This window comes from Podarcis vaucheri (assembly GCF_965113315.1).
Source record: "Podarcis vaucheri genome assembly, chromosome: 7".
Classification (NCBI taxonomy): domain Eukaryota; kingdom Metazoa; phylum Chordata; class Lepidosauria; order Squamata; family Lacertidae; genus Podarcis; species Podarcis vaucheri.
Genome location: NC_138765.1, coordinates 73371337 through 73397962, shown reverse-complemented (window position 1 = coordinate 73397962; position 26626 = coordinate 73371337). Strand labels below are relative to the sequence as shown.

The 26626-nt window shown below is 44.8% G+C and overlaps 1 protein-coding gene across 5 annotated transcripts in view; it reads left to right on the top strand.

Annotated features, from left to right (window-relative positions):
- PLCH2 (phospholipase C eta 2) overlaps positions 1 to 26626 on the top strand; it is a 300920-nt gene that overhangs the window by 182443 nt on the left and 91851 nt on the right. For 4 of the 5 annotated variants that reach the window (XM_082229783.1, XM_082229780.1, XM_082229782.1 and 1 more), the window contains exons 2-4: positions 11870 to 12016; positions 13877 to 14130; positions 15236 to 15355. In XM_082229783.1, the coding sequence (XP_082085909.1) occupies positions 11870 to 12016; positions 13877 to 14130; positions 15236 to 15355 (521 nt within the window). Of the gene's footprint in view, positions 1 to 1601; positions 1949 to 11869; positions 12017 to 13876; positions 14131 to 15235; positions 15356 to 26626 lie in introns of those variants that run through there. The other variant, XM_082229784.1, reaches the window with a different exon arrangement.

Below are 26626 nucleotides of genomic sequence, written 5' to 3'. Positions count from 1 at the left end.
TTGCAGAGTGTGGGGAGCCTTAAGGAGACAGAGCAAAGTGTTATACAAGTTCCACATACTGAAGTGCCCTTCATTTGTGCAACCATGGATTTTTTTTCCTGGACCACCTTCTACAAGCGTTCCTCTGGACCAGGGGTCAGCAAACTTTTTCAGCAGGGGGTGGGTCCACTGTCCCTCAGACCTTGTGGGGGGCCAGACTATATTTTGAAAAAATAAATAAAAATGAATGAATTCCTATGCCCCACAAATAACCCAGAGGTGCATTTTAAATAAAAGCACACATTCTGCTCATGTAAAAACACCAGGCAGGCCCCACAAATAACCCAGAGATGCATTTTAAAGAAAAGGACACATTCTACTCATGTAAAAGCACACTGATTCCCAGACCGTCCCTGGGCCGGATTGAGAAGGCATTTGGGCCGGATCCGGCCCCCGGACCTTAGTTTGCCTACCCATGCTCTGGACAGTACCACACATTACATGCCAAACCTCCCCTCCCCTCTCCCCTGACAGAATTTGGTGAGTTTTAGCCAAACTCTCTTCATGTCCCTTGGAAATTCTCGCATATTTTGCCCAAGCGACAGCATCTACATTTGCCTCCAAATTTCACTTTCGGCGAAACGCGGGATGGCAAAACATGAGATGCCATCCTATTATGCCTGGGATATCCATCCAGGTCAGTTGGGCACATGCAGTCTGAGAGAGACTGGCAGAGAAATCAAAAACAGAGCCTCTTTTCTTCTCTCTGGTCTCATTTTCCTGCGGCCACACTGCCTGCGCATGCACACACACACACACACACACTTTAAATCCCTTGAATGGATAGGGCAGAAGCTACGGCTTTGGGATTAGTGTATATGCAGGATTTAGCATTTCAAGCAAACATGTGTTGCTCGAGCTGGATTGCGGATTGCTTTTTCTCTTCCTCCTCTTGCTGGATTGAAAATGTTACTCTAAAGATGCTGATTAAGCAGTTCAGACTCGAGCGAGAAGGCAAGAAGATGGTTTAAAAAGGATACCTTTTGATTTGGTACATATAGCCATCGTCGTCATCTTCTTTTTAAAGTATACCACATTATAGCAATAGAGGACGAGACTCTCAGCTGCCTAGATGGATTTGAAGTGGCATTCAGAGCCCTCTGTGGCCCTGGCACGGAGCAGAAAGAACCTCTCATCGGAAGTGCAAAAGCAGGCATAGGAAATTCATTAGGATTTCAAGTGCCCTCTCAGTGCAGGATGCCTGCAGGGTTGGACTCTGAGCGGTCAAAAGGGGAAGCAGGATGCAGAAGAGGCAGCTGTGGCTTGAAGTAACACCACCCAGAGCTCGCCGTCAACCAGTGACGATGGGAGGAAATCTAACGCCATGAATCAGAGGCCTTCCTTTTCCATCACCCCAACTGCCGCGTTGCCTCTCAGGGGACAAATAATAATGGAGGCATCTCACCTTCCACCCCAACAACGTCTTAAATGAGATCTTATTTTTTTTTTAATTTTTATTTTTTTGAGCGCCTCAAAGTGCTAATGACTTAGATTAGCTAGAAAACAATCTGGGAGTTTGTCTTCCAGCCTTGCAGAAGGATGGAAGGAGGCCGGAGACTGAAGCTGAGAAATTGGCTGTGACTGAACATAGCCTAGAACGACGTCTGACTTTTAATTCACAAGTAGAATTTAGCAGTCTGAGGGTTGGGTTTTCTTTTTTTATGCTTTATATTTTTGTACATGCCCTTCCACCGGGACCTTGTAGTTGCCTGATCTGAGCCTCCTGGATGTGAGGCAGAAAAAACAACAACCCTTGCGCTGAACACAGAAGCGGCCTTGTCCTCCAAAATGGAACTCTCCAGAAGTCCTTTGTTCCAGAACAAGTTTTCGGTTGCCCGCCTGGCAGAGGAGTTTTTCTGGATCGGAGGCAGCATAGTAGCCACTCCCAAATGGAAAATGGGCCAGATGGGTAAGACTGTGAACCTGCACATATCCCTCTTCTGCTCAAGACAATAACGTCTTAAAGGCTTTGGGGCTTAAGTGGTATTTAATGACAGCTTTGTCTATTTGTAGTTGTGGGAGGGGGTTGTACAAAGTGAGATGTATCCTCAGGCAATCATAAGCTATAGTCGTTCTGCTTCTTCAGTGATGTGGTGTAGTGGTTAGAGTGTTGGACCTAGACTTGTGAGGACAGGATTCAAATCCCCACTCAGCCAAGAAGCTCACTTGTGATTGTGGGCCAGTCGCTGCCTCTCAGCCCAACCTACATCGCAGGAGTGTTGTGTGGTTTAAACGAGGAGGGAAGAGACTCATGCTAGCCATCTGGAGCTCCTTGGAGAAAAAGTTGGTATATGTGCAGTAAAATAAAAATGAAATAAAATTGTCAGTTGTTAGAGAAGATGTTTCAAGAACATTTTGGCTTAGAACATTTGACCTACAGTTCAGCTAGTTTGGCATCTATACCATAGATACAGATCTTGCCAAACATTGTCCGGCTTTCCTGGTTAATTTCCGGTGTGCATTTCCACAAGTGCTCACTCCCCAGCCTCAGTTTGCAGAACGTTAACTGCGCCTCTGGTACAAAAGCTATTTTGCTTTTTGTTATAGAGTCCCCAGACCAGACTAAAGGACCCTACAAGCTTCACTGCAATGTGATTTTTAAAATACATGATTTAGGGATGGATGTGAACAGGAGTCCCCCCCCCCCACGACCAAGTGCATCACGGTGAAGAGGGGAGGCTGATTTTTGTTGGGATCACAGCTATGGAGGAGAGAGCAAGACCTCCTCTTCCCATCGACTGTGGTCCCAAAGAAAAGGTCCTCTCCTGGCATGCTTAGTGTTTAGCAAACACACCTGGATTATTTTAATCTAATCACCCATTTAGAGTAATGCTGGGGTGGAGAATCTGTGGCCCTCCAGATGTTGTTGAGTTCCAGCTTCCATCAGCCCCAGCTAGCATGACTAGTAGTCAGGGTGAAGAGAGCCATAGTCCAGTAACAGTTGGAGGATCACATATTCCCCATCCCTGTGGAAATGTCTACTTTGGCCCTGAATGAAGTTGGGTTAGCCATAGCAGTGTCACCACACATACAGCAGAGTGGGGGGGGGGTAGGGAGGAATCATACTACTTAAATAAAAATGCCAAGCCCTAGTCTATGCAGGAAATTTTACATTGGAGGTTTTTTTGCCAATGACCCCCCACCCACCCATTTTTCCAGTTCTACATCTCCCAGGTGGGTCCAGGAGAGACTCCTACCTGAAATCTTGAAGAGCTGCACACATTAGATTTGTTTGTTGTTTAGTCGTTTAGACACATTAGATTAGATTAATTTCTATACCTCTTAACAAAAATATCTCTAAGTGGCATACAGAAAACAGAAGCAGCAACAGGCAACTTAAAATGTTACAAAGATATCATTACATATACAAATGTTACATTGATACAAAGCTACTGATATACAGACCACGACCAATTTACATGTGTCTGATATGTGCTCAGCCGCTCAAGCGTGCATCCCACCAACCCGGAAGTGGCCTGAAAGGGGGGCAGAATGGGGTGGGGCATCACACACAATTACCCAGAATGCAACTCCCCTGCAAATCAGGGGGTGCCTGTACAGTGGTACCTCGGAAGTCGAACGGAATCCGTCTGGAAGTCCGTTCAACTTCCAAAACATTCAGAAACCAAGGCATGGCTTCCGATTGACTGCAGGAAGCTTCCGCAGCCAATCAGAACCTGCAGAAGCAGCATTGGACGTTCAGGTTCCAAAGAACGTTTGCAAACCGGAACAATCACTTCCGGGTTTGTGGCATTTGGAAGCCAAAACGTTCAACTCGCAAGGTGTTCGGGATCCAAGGTACGACTGTATACAAATCACTATCAATTCATTTTCCTACTGACAAACCCTCCCTCTCAGCCTCTGGATTTTCACCCAGGACCCACACAAACTGTCAGCTCACCCACAAAAGTTCCACAACAAGAAAAGTTCCTGGAAGTTCTCCTGCTCTGGTCTTGCTTTTTTATGGGCAGGTCCAAGGTGGATGGTACTTCCTCAGGCTGCCCACAGATGTGTCCCATTCTGCACTCTCCACACCCAATTCCAGGTGCAGCAGGTTTTGTTGAGTTTCCCAGGGGGGTGGGTCCAGAGGATGGGAAAATGATCTCCCTCCACTCAGCTCTTTCTTCACCCTCTGTCCTCTCCTTAATCTCCAGCTGCAGAGGATGCAGCTCAGAATTTCCTGCAGGATGGGTCTTTAGCTAGGATGGTATCTGGCCTCTTCATCAGCCTCAGCCTTGTGGCTGGAGTCAGCCAGGGCCCCGCCCTCAGAGGTCAGGTGGAAAAAGCCCTGCAAGTCAGGAAGCAGGTCTATCCAGGACTCACAGCCAAGATGAGTTCGAGGGACCAACGTCTGCCTTGGTAGAAGGAAACTTGCGACATTTCTATCCTTGCTGTGGAGAGTATTCCAAAATTTTATCACTGGATAAGGGAGTCTGTGTTACTGGACTGTGGATCTCCAGCAGCTGCAACCTACAAGCAAAGTGACCATGTAAAGACAGGGTTCTTATGCTTTTTTAATTGTCAAAAGTCCTTGCAGTAGTTTAATGTTTTGTGTTGAACTGGGTTGTGGGAATCACGGTTTCAGATCCCAGCCCAGACTTGATGCAAACTGGCTCATCTGGGCATATTGTGCTGCTCATACTGTGCCGGGCTTTTGAGAGGCTTACAGTCTTGCCAGGTGCAGAGGCTTCAGATCCTGGCTCAAATTTTCACTGCGAGCTCCGTGGAGGAACATTGGGAATATAATACATGGCTCATAAGTGCTAAATAAATCATTGCACGAGAGCGGTGATTTCTGTAAGTGCAAGGAAACCTTTCCTTGGTAGGGGCTGGTTCCTGTTATGCTTAGGCTTCCAATGACTCTGTTCCTCCATTTGATGCTGAATATGTCACTTTCCCTTTATTAAAAAGAAGTGTGCTTGGGAATCGCTGCCACAGGTTTAGGTGGCTTTCCAAGACCTGTTAATGGAGAAGGAGTCATCTTTCAATGGCTTTATGGAACCTGCCCACTGAATACCAGTTGCAGGAGAATGCCAAGAGAATTCTGCAGTGTCTTGTGGGCTTCTTGGTGGTGCTGGGTTAGCCACAGTGGAAACAGGGCTTTGTTCTGGTCCAGCTCACATGATGCTGCAGTCATTTGCAGGTGGGACAGTCCCCCACTCATCTCAGCCTGCCCTCAGCCAGCCCCCACCTGCCTACCTTCTTGCAACCGCTTGAGGCGGCAGCATTGCCTATCAGCTTCCTCCCTCTTAGTGTTGGCCATTGTAGAACTCAGCAGGGAGGAGGCAGATGGGGCAAAACTAGAATGTTGGCTCTGCCTGCCATTGGCTCTGGCACCACCTCTTGTTGGTCTCCTTTGCCTTCTGCCCCGGTGGGCGGGGGAAAGGCGTCACTGTTGCATGGCGATCCTGCATGCCTAAAACAGTTTATTGTGGCAAAGAGAGGAGAAAGTGTGATATGCAGGCTTGGGGGCTATGCAGAGTCTGCCTCCTTCCTTCTGGTATAGGGGTTGCTCAAAGGGAAAACACAGTTTTTGTAAACAGCAATGATGCAGTAATGATGACACTATGTGTGTGTATGTGTTTTACCTCTCGTCTTGGCCAAGGACGGGTGTTGGGTGGACAGTACCAGGCACTGACAGACAGTCCCTTCTGCAATGCATGCCTTATTCTTCCAGTGAAAAGCAACCAGTTGCTCAGTGCTGTTTAAGCTCCCAGTATTCAGCAACAAAGCCAGCTCAGCTGCATTCTAGTCATCACCAGGGGCGGGGGCAGGAGAGGAATTTGACCCAAGCTGGTCAGCTTAATATCTGTGAATATCTTTCCCCTTCCATTAACTGTTTTATCAAATTTAACAATGTAAATTAGAAACAATGTGGCATATTAGTGGCTAATAAATGAAATATTTCAATGTTCTCTTGTAACAGCTAAAATAATGCTAACAAAACAAAGGTCAGGATTTGGTGTAAAGATAAATCAGTACTTTATGATGTTTTTATTATTTAATTTACAATAGAGTCACAGGCAGGGATGTTGGAGAAACGGAAACAGAAATGGGAGCAGAAATTGCTGATGTTCACTTACCCATCTCATGTTCAGAATGGAAATCAGTCCTGCAAATACAACCAGTATTTGCTGTTGCTTTGATCCAGCAAACAACATCATCCTATTGCTGTTGATTGTAACATTTTAAGAACTTCCTCTCTCTCTCTCTTTCTTTTGAAGAGTAGAGGTACAAAAAAAACCAACCCACTGTAAACAATTTTCCCTAGGAAAAATATGATTTAGCCTCCAGTTGAGCTGATTTCAGCGAATGTACAAGGCAGTGAAATGAATTAGTACCTTCACAATAGCATGCATGGCATAGCTCTATGTTCTGATAACCTCATCAGAGCAGCTGATACATAGCTCTTGCTTCAGGAGCCAAAACCGTGGATCTTTGTAGCATCTCTGATTTGCTCTCTGATGGATGCTGGGGTGAGCTGTTGGTCCAGTGGGTTAGCAAGTTCTATCAATAAGATGTTTCTGAAGACTGTTGCTTTAACGGTGCATCATTTTTTGTTCCGGGACACAAGTAGCTAATAAACCTTTAAGAAATCAGTGTCATGTACACCTTGGTGAATGCTCCTGTAATGCTTTCTGTGAATACCACCAGCATGGCTGCATTTTGCTATTCTTCTGGCCTGCCTTTGCTTTAATTCTTCTCTGTTCTTGCACCGTGAGGCTGATGGAGATGCAAGGAGGCCAAGCTAAGGATCAATAGCAAAAGGGTTCTTTATTGACCACAGGTGGCTTTTATCCTTGCCAAGCCTCATCTGGAGCACTGGCATGTTAGAAGCATATCAGGTCCTTTTTAATGGGCCAATTCACTTTCATTTTAAAATGTGGCATTGACTAAAAGCGTAATATGAGCTGGGGCCAAGTAGTGCTGGGCTGTGGGCAGCTGTCCGAGGTGAACCAGGAACCAGTGAGCCACAGCCCTTCCATAAAGAGGCAGGGTTGATACACAAACCCGAAGCCATTGGGCCCTCCTGGAGAGGAAGGCCTATAAAATACAACCTGTTCAGGTAGGGACCTGGCTCATCCAGAAGATCTCTTTGGCTCAAGTGTGCTTCTAACCTGTTTGGGAAAGGTCTTGTCAAAGAGTGGGCCAGCAGTAAATCACACCGTTCAAAGTTGGATTTAACTCTTTATTAGCAAAAATATGATCTTCACAGACTTGGCTGAGTGGCAAGGTTAATGAGCACAGCATCTCATCCCTGGTAGGGCTTACCCAAATACTGAAAGTCCCTTCCTTCCCAGGGCTTTTCTCAAGCAATCGGAGACTGTGCCTGTGTGCTGCCTGCTGTTGCTCCACCCTTTCAGCTCTCTTCTGGTTCTGGGAGACAAGCGGGGAGGAGAGCTTGCTGTAGCAGGATGGGAAGACACCTGTGACTCTTCGCCAGCCTGACTCATCTCTGCCTGTTGGCCTCCCTTCTCTGCTTCAGCTTCTATCTCTGATTCTCGACTTATCCTGGCCACTGACTCCCCCAGCTCACTAAGCCCCATTACCTCTTCAACTTCTGACAACTCTTCCCAGTCTTCTCCCTCTTCTTTCTCTGCCCACTCATCGCCATCCCACTACCACTCCTTGGGCTCAGCCTTCTTCCTTTGGGGGTTCCCCAGCTGGTTCCTCCTACCATCCCTCTGCATCCAACCAGTCCATGGCAGGTCTGCAGCTCAATGGCAGGTCATCTGCTTTGCATGCAGAAAGCCCTAGGTTCTATTCCCAGCCCTAGGTAGGGCTGAGAAGACCCACTGCCTGAAACCCTGCAGAGCTGTTGCAAGTTGGTGCAGATATTAACTGAGCTGGATGAATCAGTGTTCTGACTCTGTACAGGGCTGCTTCCTGTGTTCTTTAGACTCCCTGGATTAACTCCCACCTTACCTCTGACAGCTGCCTGCATCTCAGCCCCGACATCTGGGAATCTTGGCTGTTGTGTGATGATGCCAGTAATAAGAAAGGAAAGTGGAGGAACTTCTAATGGGGGGCTTACAGTGTGAGCAAATTACCAAAAAGCAGTAATGGCTACTTTGGAATGAGTGACTAGTGGCATTGCTCAATCGTGCTGAACAAAGCAATTTGGAAAGTGTTGTTAAGGTATCTTTGCCCTCTTGATCCACTTGTCCTGCCACCTTTTTCTGCTTTTTATTCCGTGCGCAAAGCATTAATAGCAGTGGGAAAGTGTTATCTGAATCAATGCCCACCTTATAACAATGACTCCTGACAGTGAGAAGCAGAGTTCAGACCTTTGGGGAGGAGGGAAACCTCAATTGCATAGTTTTCTATCGTACTGTCAGTCATGTATTCAGGCAGTTTAGCCATGAATGCCAAGCCCCAAATCTCAAATCTGGAGGATTAGAGCTGGACCCGTTCTTTGCAGTTGATGTCTTTGCAGCTAATTCTGTAGTAACTGATAATGCCCCTGAGGAACAGAAGCCTTACTTGGGCACTAAAAGGCTTGTGTGATGTGGGAAGAGCATGATTGTGGTCCCACTACCCTCTATGTGTTGGAGGCAGTGGAAATGGCGCACTGCCCCATTGATCTCAGCCTGGCCTGTCAGCTCCCTTCTTCATAGTCTCAGTGTTGACCATGGAAGGAGGACTTAAGTAGAAAACTCTGCCCCCTGCCTGTTTCTTTATTTGTGCTGGTGGCCAGAGAATTATAAGCTAAATTTGTGTCTTGGCTCTGAAGGTTCTTTCTGCATTACTGCGGCTTATAATGAAAAAAATAAAATTACTACCTACCTACTACATTAATTCACATTTGACAAATGATATATGCAATAGAGGAGGAGCTATAGCTCAGCTATAGAGCTTGCATGCAGAAGGTTTCATGATCTAAAGTGATGTTTCCCAAACTTAGGTCTCCAGATATTTTGGACTACAATTCCCATAATCCCTGACCACTGGTCATGCTAGCTAGGGATGATGGGAGTTGTAGTCCAAAACAGCTGGAGACCCAAGTTTGGGAAACCCTGGTCTTAAACCCTGGAGAGCTGCCACCAACCAGTATAAGCAGGGCAGAGCAAGATGGAACAGTGGTCTGAATGGTTATAAGGCAGTTTCCTATCTATCTTCCAGTAAGTGAATGTGAATGTCATGCAAATCCAAGCATGCAAATTGTTATCATCTTATTGGACAAGAAAAAATAATGAATGCCGAAGTGTTGGACAGAAGTGAAAAAAGACTTAGAGATCTGGTCGAATTTGAAGCTTTCCTTATCTGGTCGAATTGCGGTTATAAAGATGAATGTATTGCCTAGAATGTTGTTTTTATTTCAAACATTGCAAATTGTGGACAAGATGGACTGTTTCAAGAAGTGGCAGAAAGATATTTCGAAATTTGTCTGGCAGGGCAAGAAACCTAGAATAAAATTTAAGATTTTAACTGATGCAAAGGAAAGGGGGGGATTTGCCCTGCCAGACTTTAAACTTTACTATGAATCAGCAGCTTTCGGCTGGTTGAAAGACTGGCTACTTCTTGAGAACACAGACATTTTGGACTTAGAAGGTTTTAATAACATTTTTGGGTGGCATGCATATTTGTGGTATGACAAGGTTAAAGCTCATAAAGCTTTTAAAAATCATATTGTTAGGAAAGCATTATATAACGTCTGGATTAAATATAAAGACTTGTTGGAAAATAAAACCCCAAGGTGGTTGTCGCCAATGGAGGCAAAGGCGGTGAAAAAGCTCAATATGGAGGCCAAATGGCCGAAATATTGGGAAATTTTAGAACAAGGAGATAAACTGAAACTGCAGAGTTTTGAGAAATTAAAAGATAAAGTCCGAGATTGGCTTCATTATTATCAAATAATGGAGATTTACAAGTTGGAGAGGAAAATTGGCTTCCAGGTGGAAAAGTCAAAATTAGAAACAGAATTGCTAGAACCTAATACTAAGAATTTGTCAAAAATGTATAACTTGCTGTTGAAATGGAATACACAGGATGAAACAGTGAAATCAGCCATGATGAAGTGGGCACAATATATTGGTCATAACATTATGTTTGCTGACTGGGAACAGTTGTGGACCACTGGTATGAAATTTACGGCATGTAATGCCTTAAAGGAAAATATTATGAAAATGATTTATAGGTGGTACATGACCCCAGTCAAGCTCGCAAAAAATTACCACTTGTCTGATAATAAATGCTGGAAATGTAAAGAAACTGAAGGCACGTTCTTTCACCTTTGGTGGACATGTCCAAAGATTAAGGCTTTCTGGGAAATGATATATAATGAACTGAAAAAGGTATTTAAATATACCTTCCCGAAGAAACCAGAGGCTTTTCTCTTGGGTATGTCCGGCCAACTGGTGTCAAAGAAGGATAGAACATTCTTTATGTATGCTACAACAGCAGTGAGAATACTCATCGCAAAGTATTGAAAGTTACAAGAACTACTCACCTTGGAAGAATGGCAGATGAAGGTGATAGACTACATGGGACTGGCCTAGATGACTGGCAGAATCCGAGACCAGGGAAGAGAGACAGCGGAAGAAGACTGGAAGAAATTTAAGGATTATCTTAGGAAACATTGTAAAATTATTGAATGTTAGAATGACGTTGGTTTAGAAATTATGTGGTTTCTAGCTGTAATGATTAAGTTAAAAGAAAAGAAAGGTTAAAAAACTTAAATGGATAATAAGGAAGAGGATTTGCTGAATTAAAAATTTGAGAATTGGAATACAGAAAGGGGAGGTACGAGGAAGTCGGGGAAGTAAGTTACAAGAAAATAAGGGATTGAAATTATACTTGTTTTTTGTGTTTGTTTTTTGTTTGTTTGTATTAATGTTTTGTTTTGTTATTATATAATTTGTGAAACTTCAATAAAAATCTTTTTTTAAAAAAAGAAAAAATAATGAATGCAGATAGTGCATCAAAGGTATGGAACAGGCTATAAGTACAATGAAAGTGAGGTATGTTGAAAGTTGAACAAATTAGTGGTGGGGCACTCCTTGGGGGCACTGTGCAGCCCTCTCACAATTTTATTTGCTGTATTTGAATAGGCTGCTCAATTGCATTCTTAATGGATCATAAGACAAGCTATAGACTAATGCACTGGTAAATCACCAAATTGCTTTTCTTCCCAAGAGTAGGATACATTTCCACCAAACATGCATAAAACCACCTTTGGGTGGTTGATGCTTCTAGTGTTTATCTTTTGTGCACCTGCCAGTCTTTGTCCTACCACACTTAAAGCCATAGGCAGAACTAGTTTTGAGTGTTTCTTGTTCCAGCGCTTAATATGCAGTTCTTGCCCAGAATCTGCATAAGTCTTCCATCTTCCTAGTCTGGAATTCTTTTCAGCAGCTGGCTGTCTCACACTGAGATGCAGTCAGGATCCAGTGTGCTATGGAACCATGTTGCTGTTAATTTTTAATGCTTTCCCTTCTGTACTAAAAAAGAAAAGTTCTAAAGCAATTTGCCCTGGTGTGTCTTTCTCAACTTCTATACGGTTACCAGAATGCTTACAATAATTCATGTGGCCCATGGGATGATTCATAGGACCAGACTTCTACACTTTTTTTTTTGCAGCTGCTTCCTCCTTCTTCCCTTAACCATGATCACACATAAACATTGTATTGCCTTCAATGCATTTTGGCAATGCGTTCTTTTTAAAACAACAACAACAACTGGATGACTGGGTTGTTGTAGTTTAAGTGTTATCTTATGCATTTTTGGTGTGGTTTTTATACTGTAAATTGTCCTGTGATCCTAGGAATATAAATTCAATTCAATTAATTAATTATCATTTCTTTCTCTCTCATTTTCTCTCTTTGTATAGTGGAAAAATGTATGAGTTCCATGCAAGCTGGTACTCAGATGATCAAACTCCGAGGCAGTTCCAAAGGTCTTGTTCGCTTCTACTACCTGGACGAGCACAAGTCATGCATCCGCTGGAGGCCCTCGCGAAAGAACGAGAAAGCCAAAAGTAAGTGTGTGGTGCACTATGGAGGGGGCAGCCACTCCACTCACATTTCTGTGAAAGCATTTTGTTATAGGAATTCTACGGTCATATATATATGAAAGCAAATATATATATATATATATATATATATATATATATATATATATATATGAAAGCAAATATATATATATATATATATAAAATAAACATTCATAAGTGTACAAGGCAAACACATACATAAGTATATAAACCAAGTGCCTGAAATAGTACAGGAGAACAATCCTGAAGCCATTTTGACTCTCCCAAATTGACCTCAAATATTTCTCTGCAAGGAGGAAGGAAATGGGGGAAGCTTTTCAGTTGTCTTTGGACTGTAGGGGCTTACACCTCCCTGTAAATACAGTCTGGCAAGTACCTGTTAAGCTGAGCACACTATCAATATCCGTAAGAGATTCAGGAAGTATTTACCATCTCAAAGGAATGGCCAGGCTACCCAGAAAAGGCAATCAGATAAGGCATTATCAGGTATCCTGGCAGACAGGGGAGAAGCAACATGCTCAAATTTCTGCTGGGGACCACCTCTTTCTGTGGTGTATGTGTGATGTTTTTTTTTTGGGGGGGTGGTCTTGAGCTACAGGGTATGCAATTTCAAGTGTCTATAGAAGTCTATGTTCTGGGTTCCTCTCCTCCATCCCTGCATGGGGTGAGTGGGGGAGCCTGTTGCAACAGTTTAATGAAGATCAGGCTTACTAGCTGCTTTGCTTCTCAATATTCTCTGGCCTCTGTTATTTTCTCCTACCGATAGAGAACCTACATAAGGACTATACGGGCTCTTGAATACCCCATAAGGGAAAGGGGAGCATCTTTTTCTTACAACAATTTTAATTATACAAGGACTATTTCAAGATGTCCCTGAAACGAGCATTACAGAGCACAGTGATGTTTCTCTCTGGGCATTCACCAAGCAGGATTGCACATCCAGTCTGGATTCCCTGCTGCAGGGGGCGCATCCACACGTTCAGCTGTGCGCATAAAACAAATTAACATGGGTCTTGCAAAATGCAAGGTGGTTCTTTTAAAATGAGATTCAGAAGTAATACAAAACACAAGTGAGTGAGAAGATTAAAGATTTTTATTCTAAACAGCAAGCGATATATACATACGCAGCAAGCACTTCAATCTGCCACTTGGAAGCCCCCAAGAAGTGGTGAAGTGACTCCCCCAGGTAGATTTTAGTTTGCACGACCCCATGGCCAATCAGCCCGTGCATGAGCTTCTTCCAAAAATTCTGTCCACAACAAACTGATTTATAGTTAGCTAGCCCGTGTGGCTTGCCTGACTGGCTACTTGCAGATCATTCATTACTGGCTACATGCAGATTATTCATTAGCCCCCCCCCCAATGCCTCACTTTCTCAAAACAATGTCCAACATCCAAGGGGGTACTCATCACTATCTCTTCTTCCTAACTAATTAGGACATTATAGGCTGTTCTCATGCCATCAAAGAACTTAAGAGACAAGGAGAAGGGGAAGGAACAGAGGCAGGAAGAGGGCAACCATGTCAGATCACTAACTCCTCAATCTACAATTTATCTTCTGGATAGATTGCCCATACAACATGTAATCTGGGGCAGGGGCCCTGAGTAACACAATCCTTGGGTTTCCAAATGATAATTGAATGCTCAGCAGCCTTGCAGTCATGTACCACAGTCTGCCAAATGGCCCTAAATCAGGTTGGGGGGAGATAAAAATCAAACTCACACTAGGTATCAAATGTGGGATGGAAATAGTTTCTTTATTCAAGAGTGAGTCTTTATTCCAACCTTTTGCATGATTGCCCAGCCCACCCCCTCACCTCCTTGCCTTATTTTATTTTTCCCCAGTCTCTATCGATTCGATCCAGGAGGTCTGTGAAGGAAAACAGTCGGAGATCTTCCAGCGCTATGCGGATGGCAGCTTTGACCCCAACTGCTGCTTCAGTATCTACTATGGAGATCACATGGAGTCTCTTGACTTGGTGTCATCCAGCGCAGGGGAAGCTCGGACGTGGATCACTGGCCTGAAGTACTTGATGGCTGGGATTAGCGATGAAGACAGCCTGTCAAAGCGTCAGAGGACTAGAGACCAGTATCCTTCAGTGGAGGGCGGGGGGGGGGGGTGATGCACTGTTGGCCATACAGTTTTGATGGGCACCTTGAACACGGGTTCTTCAGTAACTGCCCCCTTCATCCTCACTTCTGTTTCCCCTACCCATTTGCCTAACCCACACCATCACCCAGAGGAGAAAAGGGCAAAGCAAGGGAAAGATGTTGCTTCCTTTCCACATTCCTATCACTGCCAACAGTGTAGGTGAGCAGAGAGTGGCATTAAATCACTGGCAACTAAGTCCTGATCACAGTAGACCCATTGACACAAATGGACCTAAGTTAGCCATTTCTGTTAATTTAGAAGAGTCTACTCTGAGTGGGACTAACATTGGTCACATCTCATTGTATTGCTGGAGGATCATTTTAGGAATTCTGTATTGCACACACTGCTACTTCATTTAGTTTTATCTGCCTGTATTTTATAATGAGATTAAGGAATGTCATCATCATCATCATAAACAGAGGCAGCAGCAGCAACCTCAGTGCACAGACAAGAGCAGAAGGGCGTAGGGTTGCGGCTTTTTGCAGTGAGCCCCTGGCTGGGACCTTGGGCTTGGCAGATGTCCAACAATTCCAAACCCTGACGCTGTGTAACACAGGCAAGTCAGGTGTGTTCTTCCTTTGAACCCCTCCCCTCAAATTTTTAAAAATATATTTTATATCCACCAAAGCCCACAATATATTGCATTAGGGAAGAAGGACCATTACTTCATGGCAGGACACCTACTTTAGAAAGTCCCAAATCCTAACACTATCAGGTAAATCTTTTCTCAGGTAGCTAAGCTAGGAAGGACCTCCCTTTGTCCAAGGTCTTGGGGAGCCTCCCCAAGCAGCACTAGGCAAAATGGAGTAGTGGTCAAACAGCAACAGTTTGCTTGTCATGCCCACTGAATGGATGGTCCCATCTTGTGGCAGAAAGCTTGATCAGATGGCCTTCCATGATTTTGTTTCTTCCTGATTTAAGTGCTCTGTGGCTTTTGAATCCCTTTATTTCTGTAGTCCCCGGGAAGCAGCCTTCATTCCCTTCTCCTCTTTGCTTGCCGTGGCAGAGTTGTCTCTTCTCTTTTCCTTGACTCCTGCTAAATGTGGTTGAAGCAAACCTTCGACGAAGCGGACAAAAATGGCGATGGCAGCCTGAGCATCAACGAGGTGCTCCAGCTGATGCATAAGCTGAATGTCAACCTACCCCGGCAGAAAGTCAAGCAGATGTTCAAGGTAAGGGAACTCCATTCGCAGTCGCATCTCTACAAGGCAGACTGCAGGCACTCGGGGGCGATAAACTGCAATATAAACACTGAACAGACAGCTCCTTTTCCTGTTGGGCTCTTTTTATGGCTGCAGCCCTGGCAGACTTGTTTTTCTTCATCATTTCTACCACCAGATGTCCTCACTTTCATGTTTATTGTATGTTACTGGCATGCGAATTACAAAGTGGCCACAGAAGGTGCAACCTTCATTCTCTAGGCTTAACAGTGCCCCCCTGGGAGGTGGTTAGTTTCTAGAATTACCATCAATTTTTTGCATAGCACCAAGTGTCAAGATGAGGTTTGCAGGTTCCTGATTTGTCAGAACTTGGAGAACTGTTGAGGGAATGAACCATGCTAACAATGATTGGGCTTTCCACCTCTGAAAAGCAGGAGCGCTCTCCCCTCCTGTGGGCTCCAGCAACTGGGATGCTTGTAACATCCAGAATCACAAGGGGAAGGATCTCCTCCACTCCTGGGTGCCTGCCTTCCAGCCTGCTTCTGCTCCTCATCCTCCTTTCTCCTGCTCTGGCATCTAGGGCAGCAAAGTCATGCAAGATCTTCAGGGAGGTCCCATGACATGGAGAGACAGAAGCTGTCAGAGAGGCTTCAGAATTCAGAGCAGGAAGGGGAAATGTGGTGCAGAGAAGGCCTGACTGGTGTTCCACCTGAGCCAAAGCCCAGCGGGACAAAGGTACTGGGAAGGTGCTCAAGGATCCAGCTGGCCACAAGGTGAACAGTGAGGCCTCAGACTGTTCCCAACTGGGGCACCCAAAAGGAATTGCCAGGCTGTATTTAGTGGGGGAATCGTCTGCAACACAACACCCTGCCAGCTGAACGATCCAGTGGTTGTGGCTATTTGTGCTCAGGGTAAAAAGGGCTCGGGGACCTGGAGACCTGGCCGTTTGATGCACCTCTGTCCCTAAGAGCCCAACGCTAGTTATGGTGGCCTTGCATCCATCATCAGAACTGCTGCATATTTCCTATTTGTTACGAGGGCGTCCGGAACACAAGGACCATCTGTTCCTCTGAAGTGTAGCCGCTGTGCTTAGCCTGTACCAATTTGTGCTCTTAGGATGATAGGCTCTGCATCTGGTGGGGTGTGGGGGGTGGGTGGGTAGGAAATCTGCCACCAGGCATACAAGGGCTGCCTCTGAAGCCTGTCTCTGCATTTTGGCCCTGACCTATTTTATAATTGAATGGGGGAAGATTAAAGCAACGCTGGCAACGTGCAGCGCTATTCAAACGTCTTGTTGCGTACTTCACAACGCTGCTGGGAATTCAGACTTTTGTGGTAGGTGAATGTGTGTGTGTGTGGCTTCTGAAGTGCGCAGATTGCCTCAAAACAAGCCAATTCCCTGGCGTCAGCAGAATCTAAAAGTGTTGCTGGCACCAACAGAGATGCTGAGGGTTTGGGGGGGGGGAGAGGCAAGGAATAATTTTTCCCTCCTCAGATGCCCAAATCTGCCATTGTTTGTCCAGGTAAAGATGCTGCGCTCTGGAAGGAGAATGTGTATGTGTGTGCTGAGACTTAAAGGAGAAGGATTTCTCTTAAACAGCAGTTTTCACTTCCCCCGCAAAGCTGCTTTTGTTGATCCTTTTCAATTGATTTTCTTATATATAAAGCGGAGCTTCAGCAGCTCTGCCTGACATATCTGTTTTCCTTTGGTCTCATTGCTAGAGCTTATTGCAGATGGAAGTTATTTAAGTCTGTAAAGACAGCCTTGCTGGATTTGATCCTCTAGCCCAGGGCTGAAGAATCTCAGACTGAACGCAACCCCCCACCACACACCTCCAGTCCTCTCTACCTGATCCCCAAGACTTTGCACCCTCTTCTAGTGATTTTGCCTTGCTGTAATGTGTTGTTGAATGGTGATGCTTGCTTGCTTGGAGGGTTGTGATTGGAGTGTCCTTGGCCACACCCACCATTGGTTTGCAACTCCAGAAGCAATGTGACCCTCAAGCTGAAGAAGGTTCCCTGCTCAGTATGAGAAACCTGTGGCCCCAGCCTCATTTTATGTGGCCCCTGACACCTTCCAAAGTGGTTCATTCATTTCTCCCTTGCTTCAGTTCCTTGCCTCTCTGGCTCCTGTTTGTGTGTATTTAGTACACCAAAGTAAGAAATGGTTTTTAACTGCTTTCCAAGACAGAAGCTGTGCTGGTCTATTGCATTTCTTTTTAATCCCCAGCATACTTATTTGTGAAATGAGACATACTACTGGGTAGACCTGCAAAGGATTGAGACTAGTAATACAACAACAACAACAACAACAACAACAACAACAACAACAACAGCAGCAGCAGCAGCAGCAGCAACAACAACAACAACAACAACAAATAAATTGTTTATACCTCGCCCATCTGGCTGGGTTTCCCCAGCCACTCTGGACAGCTCCCAACTGAATATTAAGAACACAATGCAGCATTAAACATTAAAAACTTCCCTAAACAGGGCTGCCTTCGGATGTCTTTTAAAAGTAAGATAGTTGCTTATTTCCTTGACATCTGATGGGAGCAGGCGCCACTACCGAGAAGGCCCTCTGCCTGGTTCCTTGTAACCTCACTTCTCGCAGTGAAGGAACTGCCAGAAGGCCCTCGGCGCTGGACTAGTAATCTGGACGTGGCTAAAGTTAAAACTGAAGCAGGGCAATCTTTTTTTGTGTTAGTTAATCTACAGCGCTTTCCTCCTCATCTGCTGTTGGCTCTGCAGTCTCCAACAGATTGTCCTAGGGAGCAGTGAAAGCTAGTCCATGAGTGTACCAAACAGGGCACTGCTTCACCAACCTCAAGTCTGCCCTCAACCGGACTCATGGGCTGGAAGTGACCGACCAAGCCCTTCCTGATCTGAACAGGAAATATGCAATATTCTCTTTCTCGTCTCCCTGATGTTGCCTGTAGTTGTTCTTGCTTCTGTCTCCCTGTTTCTGTGAGCTCCCAAAGCTTGCTCCTTACATCTTATTACTCTGAAATAGGGATGTTTTGGAAATTATGTCAGAAGTGGGAGCATATATTGCTGCAATTTGCAGGCCTGTCTGAGGTCAGGAATGGAAATCACACAAGCAAATTTGAGCAGTATTCAACTATTGCCATGGTTGTTTTTAGTCTACAACATTATACTGTATAAATAATTGTGTTGTTTTCCCCCCTGCCTTGTTTTCGATGCTCCCCTTCCTTTGAAATGCATGGAGAATAATCGTGTTAGTTTCAGTCATAGCAGATAGCAAGATGGATAATGTGGGTTTTAGTGGAAGTCAATCTGTGGAGGAAAAGAAACAAGACTGAACAGGATGGGCACCTCTGCCTCTTTCCATCCCTTCTCTGAAACAACCGAAGCCTTGAACCTCTCACACGTAATAGTTCTTTCACAATCTCTTCCTTGATTTCCCTTTATGCACAGACCCAACGGCCTCTTTAAAAATTACCGCTGATGTGTAACACGACAGTGTTGTCTATTAAATTGTACAGAGCTTCAGAGGCTCCCGTAGCATATGGACTTTATTAGCCTCCCCACACCATTAAGTTTCCTTCCAGCATACCCTGTTCATTTAATCATAGGGCCTGAACAGTATTGAGGCCACTAGAATCCAAAGGGGGAACTTGGAACATAGGAAGTTACCTTATCCATCCATCTAGTTATATGCTGACTGACAATGGTTCTCCAGAATTACAGACATGGGTCTTTCCTTGCCTAACCTGGAGATGCCAGATATTGAACCTGGGACCTTCTGCATGCAAAGCAAATGCTCTACTGCTGAGCTACAAGTCTTCCTAACTCAAACTGCATCTCTGCTGTGAGCAGATCATGTTTAATAAACTGTCTTTTTTCACACACACTCCGTTTATGCTGTTCTAGCAAATACCGACCCTGCAGAGGTAGCAGCATGGAAAACTAAATATAAAACCCATTACAATCTGAGGATTAAGAAATGAAATGCTCGCATCTGTAAAAAGAAATAGCGAGGGTGGAGGGTAACAAGAATTAAAACGGAGAAACTAGAGGAATGGATATATGGATTATCACTAAGTGCCCATTAGAGCCTTTCAAATTAGCTCCATCGGTTCTCCAAAAGTGACTTTTTAGATTCATGGGAAAGCAGAATGTATGTTTTCCCTATAAAAATGCACTTGTGAAAAATCCATGACAGTTTATATTAGAGCAGAATACAAACTGGTGTTTTGCTCAGGCTTTTGTATGTATCTATTTAGGAAGGCAAAGTCAGGTACTGATTGTGGGGAAGAATGGTTTTTCCAATTTATCCCCCTCCCACTTACTGGGATCCAGCTTCAGTTTATTGGTTCTCATTCAGTCCATCACCAACCCCAAACACTGGTCGAGGACTTTCATAGCACCACCTGATTCAGATGGTCACACTCTACCAGCCCTCTACCAGGTAGTCCAGCAGGACAACCAAGGTTGGTTTGATCCCAAAACCAGACCTGAAGCCAAAAATGGATCGAGATAATTGGTATCTGTGCTTTCCCATTTCTGCATTAATCTACATTTTTTAAAAATAATAATCCACATTTAAATCAGTATTTAAAACATATTTTCTCTTAACACTTTTCTTCTAAATGTATTTCCTCTCCAAATATGCACATTTAACATATTTTTTTTTTATTGTTCTGTGAGCCCAAGACCAGGTCTCAACGTTCTGAGAAGCACATAATTGAGTGGATAGTTATATACAAATCTGCACATTCGTCTGGGAGGGGAAAATCAGAACAGTTCATCCCAGAATTCATGAAGACCAAATTCCACAGGCATCCCTGCTTGTATAGACACTGGTCTAACTATCTTTTTTTTGTGGTGCCATTCTTACATCAATCCTAAGAAACCACATGAAAGGGTGGAATGAATGAGGGTTCAGTTTTAGAGCCAGGCACCCTTAGAAACGTAGATCCTTTCATTCAGCTGAATGGTTGCTATTAATTGAAGTCAGCTCAGTGTCTGGCTTTCAGCCCTGGCTCTACCTGGATTGGGGGTGGGGCGTTGAATGCTCTGCATGGTTCTTTATTTTCTTTCATTAATTCTCTGTCTGGCTTGACGAACATGAGAGACAGTTCACTTTTTAGTTCATTATTAGAAAACTTTCTGCAGATGATATTAGGGTGGTTTGGGTTCATCCCCTCCCCTTTCTCTAGCTTGCCTGGTTTCCTTTAGCTATTAACCTCGTTGGAACTGAAACCGTAGTGGGTGAAAATGAGACAAGGCACCATTGTGCAGTGGAGGCCCATGGAAAGCGAAAAGGGTATTGAAGTGGCTAGATATCTGTTAACTGGGGAAAGTGCCATAGCTCAGCGACACTTCAGTTGGAAGGGATCTTAAGGTAAAGGACCCCTGACAGTTAAGTCCAGGCGCGAACAACTCTGGAGTTGCGGCGTTCATCTCACTTTACTGGCCGAGGGAGCTGACATTTGTCCACAGACGGTTTTTCCGGGTCATGTGGCCAGCATGACTAAGCCACTTCTGGTGAAACCAGAGCAGTGCACGGAAACACCATTTACCTTCCCACCGGAGTGGTACCTATTTATCTACTTGCACTTTGATGTGCTTTTGAACTGCTAGGTTGGCAGGAGCAGGGACCGAGCAATGGGAGCTCACCCCATCGCGGGGATTTGAACTGCCAACCTTCCGATTGGCAAGCCCTAGGCTCAGTGGTTTAGACCACAGTGCCACCCGCTTCCAGTTGGAAGGGATCTTAGAAGCCATCTAGTCCAATCCTCCTTTCTCAAGACAGGCTGTGCAATTCAGAGTACAACCAGAGCATCCCTGACAGATGGCTATCTAGCATCTGCTTAGATACCTCCAGTAAAGGAGTGCCCATCACCTTCGGATGCAGTCTTTCTTTCCCACTGCCAAGCAACTCTTCCCATTAGGATGTTGCTCCTAAAGGTTTGGCAAAAAAACTTCAATTTCCAGTAGTTTGACTTTGCCCTCAAAAGTGCATTCCTCCATTGTCTCCCAAGACAGATGGATGCCAACTAACCACATTCTAGTCCTACCCGCTGAGGCAACAGAAGCAAAATTAGTTCCATCCTGTATGCGGCAGCCATTCAGATATTTGAAGGCTACTCTAAAGCCTCCTGCTATTGTCTCATCTCAGTGCTAAACATGCTTGGCTCTTTCAACCATTGTTCATAGGACTTGGCTTCCAGACCCCTCACTCTCCTCTGGCCATGCTCCCGTTGGCAGTCAAACCTGGGCACTTTGTTCCAGATGTGGCCTGAACATCACAGACATTTTGCATGCAGAAGGTACCAGACTGAGTCCCTCACACCTCCAGCGAAAAGTATCTCAGGTGATGGCAGTAGTAGATGGTGTGGTGGGGAGAGGTGCCTATCTGACCTCCTGGCAGGTGATTCACTGCTGCTTACTGGGAGGGAGGAGGGGAGTGCAAATTCACCTAGGTGAGTCAACCCAGCAACCCTCCCTGCTTCTCCTTTTCCTGGTAAGCAGCAGCGACGTGGCTGCTGGGAAGCCAGGTATGTGCCCTTACCCCACCATCTTCTACTGGGGGATGGGAAGGGCCTCTGCCTGAGAACACTGCTTTTTGATGCATCATACTGAGGCCTTGTTTGTGCATGCCTTTTCATCACTTGATGCCTGCAGCCTCAAGCGATGACTTGCTTGTGTGAAAGGTCCGTCACAGATGCAATGGCTCAGGTAGAGTATTTAATGACTCCTTTTCACAGCACTTCCAGTATCTGAAAATAGATTCCTCCTGAGGTGGAATTTTGCTCCAAATTTTTTTTAGGAGCTCCATTGAAAGCCTTTGAGGGTGCTGGGTTGGTGATCTCTGTCGTAGAATGAAGTCTGCATCTGTTGAGAGCTGCTGTCCATGGTGCTGATTCCATATCTTCACCCAAGAGAAGTCAACAGAAATCTTTTTTTTAAAAAAATGACAGCTTTTATGACAGCAGGCTGAAATGGGGGAATGGGAGCAGTATTTGGCATTGTAGATGCCCAAGGTATGAGTGAGTGAGGAGGAGCTACAGCCTTAGCTTACATTTTCTTTCTCCCTAACAACCCCACAAGGTTAGACAGCGACAGCAAATGACTGAATTTCAGCTAGTAATCCTCATGGCTGAGTACAGGATTCGAACTTGTGTCTCCTGGGAACAAGTTCAGCTCTCCGGCAACTACCACACTGGCTCTCCAATTGTTGGATTGTAATGGGAGACGATCCAGCTTCATCTAAAGGGGGAAAACAGCCTCGTCTCTTTCGGAATATCTGTCAAATGGGGAAAAGGATAATTAACACTGACATGCAAAGGTTGCAGAGGATGACAGGATGGATGGGTGATAGGGCTGTTGTACCACCAGTATGTCCAACTCCCAGTCTTCCTACCTGGCATCATCTGTGCAAGTGACCCTTCAACTGAGCCGTCAGCTCCCCAATACCTCGTTACATTGCCCAAAGACAACTTGACCATGTTTCACCCAATAAAGTGTCTGAAGTGTCAAGTCCTGAAGGCGGGCACTTAATTTTCTGTGCTTTGCCACATGACCCTTTCCTTTATCTCTTGGCAGCCGCTTGGTTTTAATTGAAACTTCAGCAAGGCAAAGCTGCAGACTGAAGCTCTGCAGCCATGATCAGAACTGCACCCTCTGTTTGGGAGCTGACAATGCTCTGTCTGTTCTGGATGAATGGCTTATTTCTCTCCCCCCCCTCATTATGCCCTCAAGCCCCCTTGCTCCACGTTTATTGACTCTGTTTCGTCTTCTCTGGTGGAACATGATGTAGATTTGCTCTCTTAGTGGAGCGAGCTTTGCGTATATATGGCTTTGTTCTTTTTATTTCTTTTTTCATGTACCGAGGGCTTCTTTAGATGGGAGGAAATGGATCGGTTTTGACGTTTAAAAAAGTGGGCCTCTTTTGTTGGTGTTTTTTCCCCTCCCCCTTTTCTGCAGCATCCTTGATAATATTTTTGCAATATGCAAGGTTGAGCATATCCCTCTGAGCTTCTTAATGTAGTTACTTATTTATTGTTGAGTTGGTGGAGGCTTTTTGGGATGTAAGGATGGTGTGGGTGTTATGTGAGTTATCCCTTATGTATAGTGATTGTGCTGTGAAAAAGAAGAGAGTGTGTGTGTGTGTTTGTGTGTTGAAACTTGCTGTATTTGGAAAACTAGTGCCTCATGGTAAGGACTAGCCTGGCATAAGAGCTGTGAGTGGCTGCTGGGATGAGGGCAGGATTGATGCATTGCCCACTGCCCCTCAACACAGGAACATAAGATGAGCCTGCTGGATCAGACAGTGGACCATCGAGTCCATTATTCCATTTTCATAGCATCCTATCCTCAACCTTCCTTCCAAGTCCTCAGAAAGGAGCAGGTTCTGCTGTCCCTGGTGGGTAGAAATGGGAGAGAGATTAGATCACGTTAGCATTTACAGGTGAACCTATCAAGTTCACACTTTTCCAAAGCAATGCATGAGCAGAAATACACCCACCTTCAAAGTTCAAACTTCTCCAAAATTTGCAGTGCAGTTGTCCAGCCAAGTAATGTGTACAAAAATGCATATGCTAATGATAAGTGTCCATTAAACTATAAGGAGCGTCTCCACCCCCATAGTTCAACCTGGACACTGAGGTCCAGCACTGAGGGCCTTCTGGTGGTTCCCTCACTGTGAGAATCCAGGTTACAGGGAACCAGGCAAAGGGCCTTCTCGGTAGTGGCACCCGCCCTGTGGAACACCCTCCCATTAGAGGTCAAAGAAATAAACAACTATCTGACGTTTAGAAGACATCTGAAGGCAGCCCTGTTTAGGGAAGTTTTTAATGACTGATGTTTTAATGTATTTTTAATATTTTGTTGGAAGCTGCCCAGAGTGGCTGCGGAAACCCAGCCAGATGGGAGGGGTATAAATATTATTATTATTATTATTATTATTATTATTATTATTATTATTATTATTTATTATTATTTAGTGAAAATAGCATACAAAATGCTTTACATTAGAGGAAATTGCTTTGTAAAAAAATTGTATATTTGGAGAAATGTGTATATTAGGGCTGATGTGCATACTGATGTGGAAGTGTGGAGAACGGAGCGTGACATTGGAAAAATGAGAAAACAGATTTGACGAATTTGCCCATCCCTGGCCTGCACAGAGCCCTCCTCCACCACCGTGTGCCCAATTCTCCAATGATCCACCTCAATAACCTTACTCCTGGACATCTTAATCTATGCATGTCCACTGAGGTCTCCCTGTCTGTAGCATGAGACATCTTCCTTGGTAGATGGAGTATCTCCTTGAACAGTGCAACATCACTTTCCTAATCTTGAGTCAGATCATTAGCCAACTGGCTAACCAAGAACAGTGTGTGTGTGTATAATCTGGTCAAAGTGCCATCTGATGAGACCCCTCCTGTATCAGGGAGTAGCAGTGAACAATACCAACACTCCAAGGCTGGCTTGGTGACACCCTTTTAATTTCCCACAGAGCCCTTGAGTGCCTGATATAGCAAGCACCAGGGCAAGTGACCCAGCTGGCTGTCTTGGGAACTACAGGGCAAGTGTTAGCACTTGTGGATCTTGCTTGGGTCTTGGCAAGTGCCTGGGGATACTATGTGCTGGTGTTGAGAACATGGGAGCATAAGAAGCTGCCTTATATTGAGTCAAACCATTGGTCCATCTAGCATTGGTCATTGGTGGTGACTGGCAGCAGCATCTCTATGGGGTTTCAGAAAGGGCTTTCTCCTACCTGGAGATGCCAGGGATTGAACCTGGCACATTCTGCATGCAAAGCAGATGCTCTGCCACTGAGCTATAAACCAGAGCCTGCTGGCCACACTGGTGTGAGACTGGAGGGTAGGCTTCCTTGCAGCTTCCTGGGCCACCCCAGTGGATGGATACATCAGCCAGTCTGATATCTGCTTCAGGAGAAAAACCCAAGCCCTGGTTTCCCATGGGCTGGTTGCTTTTATTACTGGGCCACCACATTTTAAGGAGGACATCTTAGGCTAGATGGCCTAAAAAGGTTCTTTTCAACTCTTTGATTCTATACTAATCAACAAAGCTCCAAGTTGCTTTAATTTATTGTACAAGAAAGAGAAGGGGCATTAGGAACCTTTTGTGTTTAATGATGCTTATTTGTTACATAAGTGAGAGAGAGCTCTTGTATATTCTGGGGCACATCAAAAGCTTCAGTGTGTTGGAGTTGCTTGCTATTAAATGCCAGCAGATGCTAATGGAGTGTGAAGCTTTGCATAATGACAGCACTGAAAACAGAATCAGATGTTTTGCAGTCAAAGAAGGTGAATCAATGATCAGTAGGATGAGGGGGAAATGCCTAGCAGAAGCAACAAACACAGTTAAAAGCTGCAATGAGAAATCCGTTAATGCCCATTGATTTACATTTGTGAATTGCACAGACAAAAGTGAATTCCAGCCTGGTTGGAGATGGCAGCAGAGCTTGATTAAGAAGTGACCATCTTGGCAGCCCTGCAGATCAGCCAGAGATCTGTTTTTCCCCACAATAACATCCATCCCAGTTGAGACATCAAAAGCGGTGATTAGGAAATGCCGTAATTGGGGAGAAGTTCTCTCTTTGATGAAGAGGGCTAACTTAGATCTCCACTCAATATACAAGCATCTTTTTATAATTAGTGCAGTGACAAAACAGAACTAGGATAAAAGCATTTTTAAAGTTTGTGTACTCACATTATAATCCAGGAACGTCTTTCCCAACCTGGTGCCTTCCAGTTGTTATTAGGCGACTACTCCTATAAAGTGAGTTGTAGTCCAACATCTGGAGGGCATCAACATCTGGAGGGTAACATCTGGGGGAGGCTGGTCTAGGGTGGGCTCATCAGAATATGGGTTCACCAGGAGGAACTTCAGAACCCATGTGCAAGACCATGACTGAGGCCTGTCAAGTAATAATAAAGAAGAGGATGACTCTGAGCATGTACAGAATTATATTCCCTCACTACTTAATAACTACAACTATCCCAAATATATGTAAGATTGGGATGGAGATTTCAAGATCAATGGATGCAGTTTCTAGCCTGGATTTATCCTAACTGGGGCCAAACCACTGAATACATTTGAGGAGATAAGGACCAGGCTGCTATTTCAACAGTTTTTTGTGGGTGAGGGCATCTGTGAAAAGTCCACAGTAGATGCCCACGGTTCTGGAGAAAGAAATGGCATCCTTTGCTGCCTGCTGCCAGTTTTTACCAAGAATGCCTGGGAACACACCACATTCTAAAAGATGGGAACATCAGGCATTAGAAG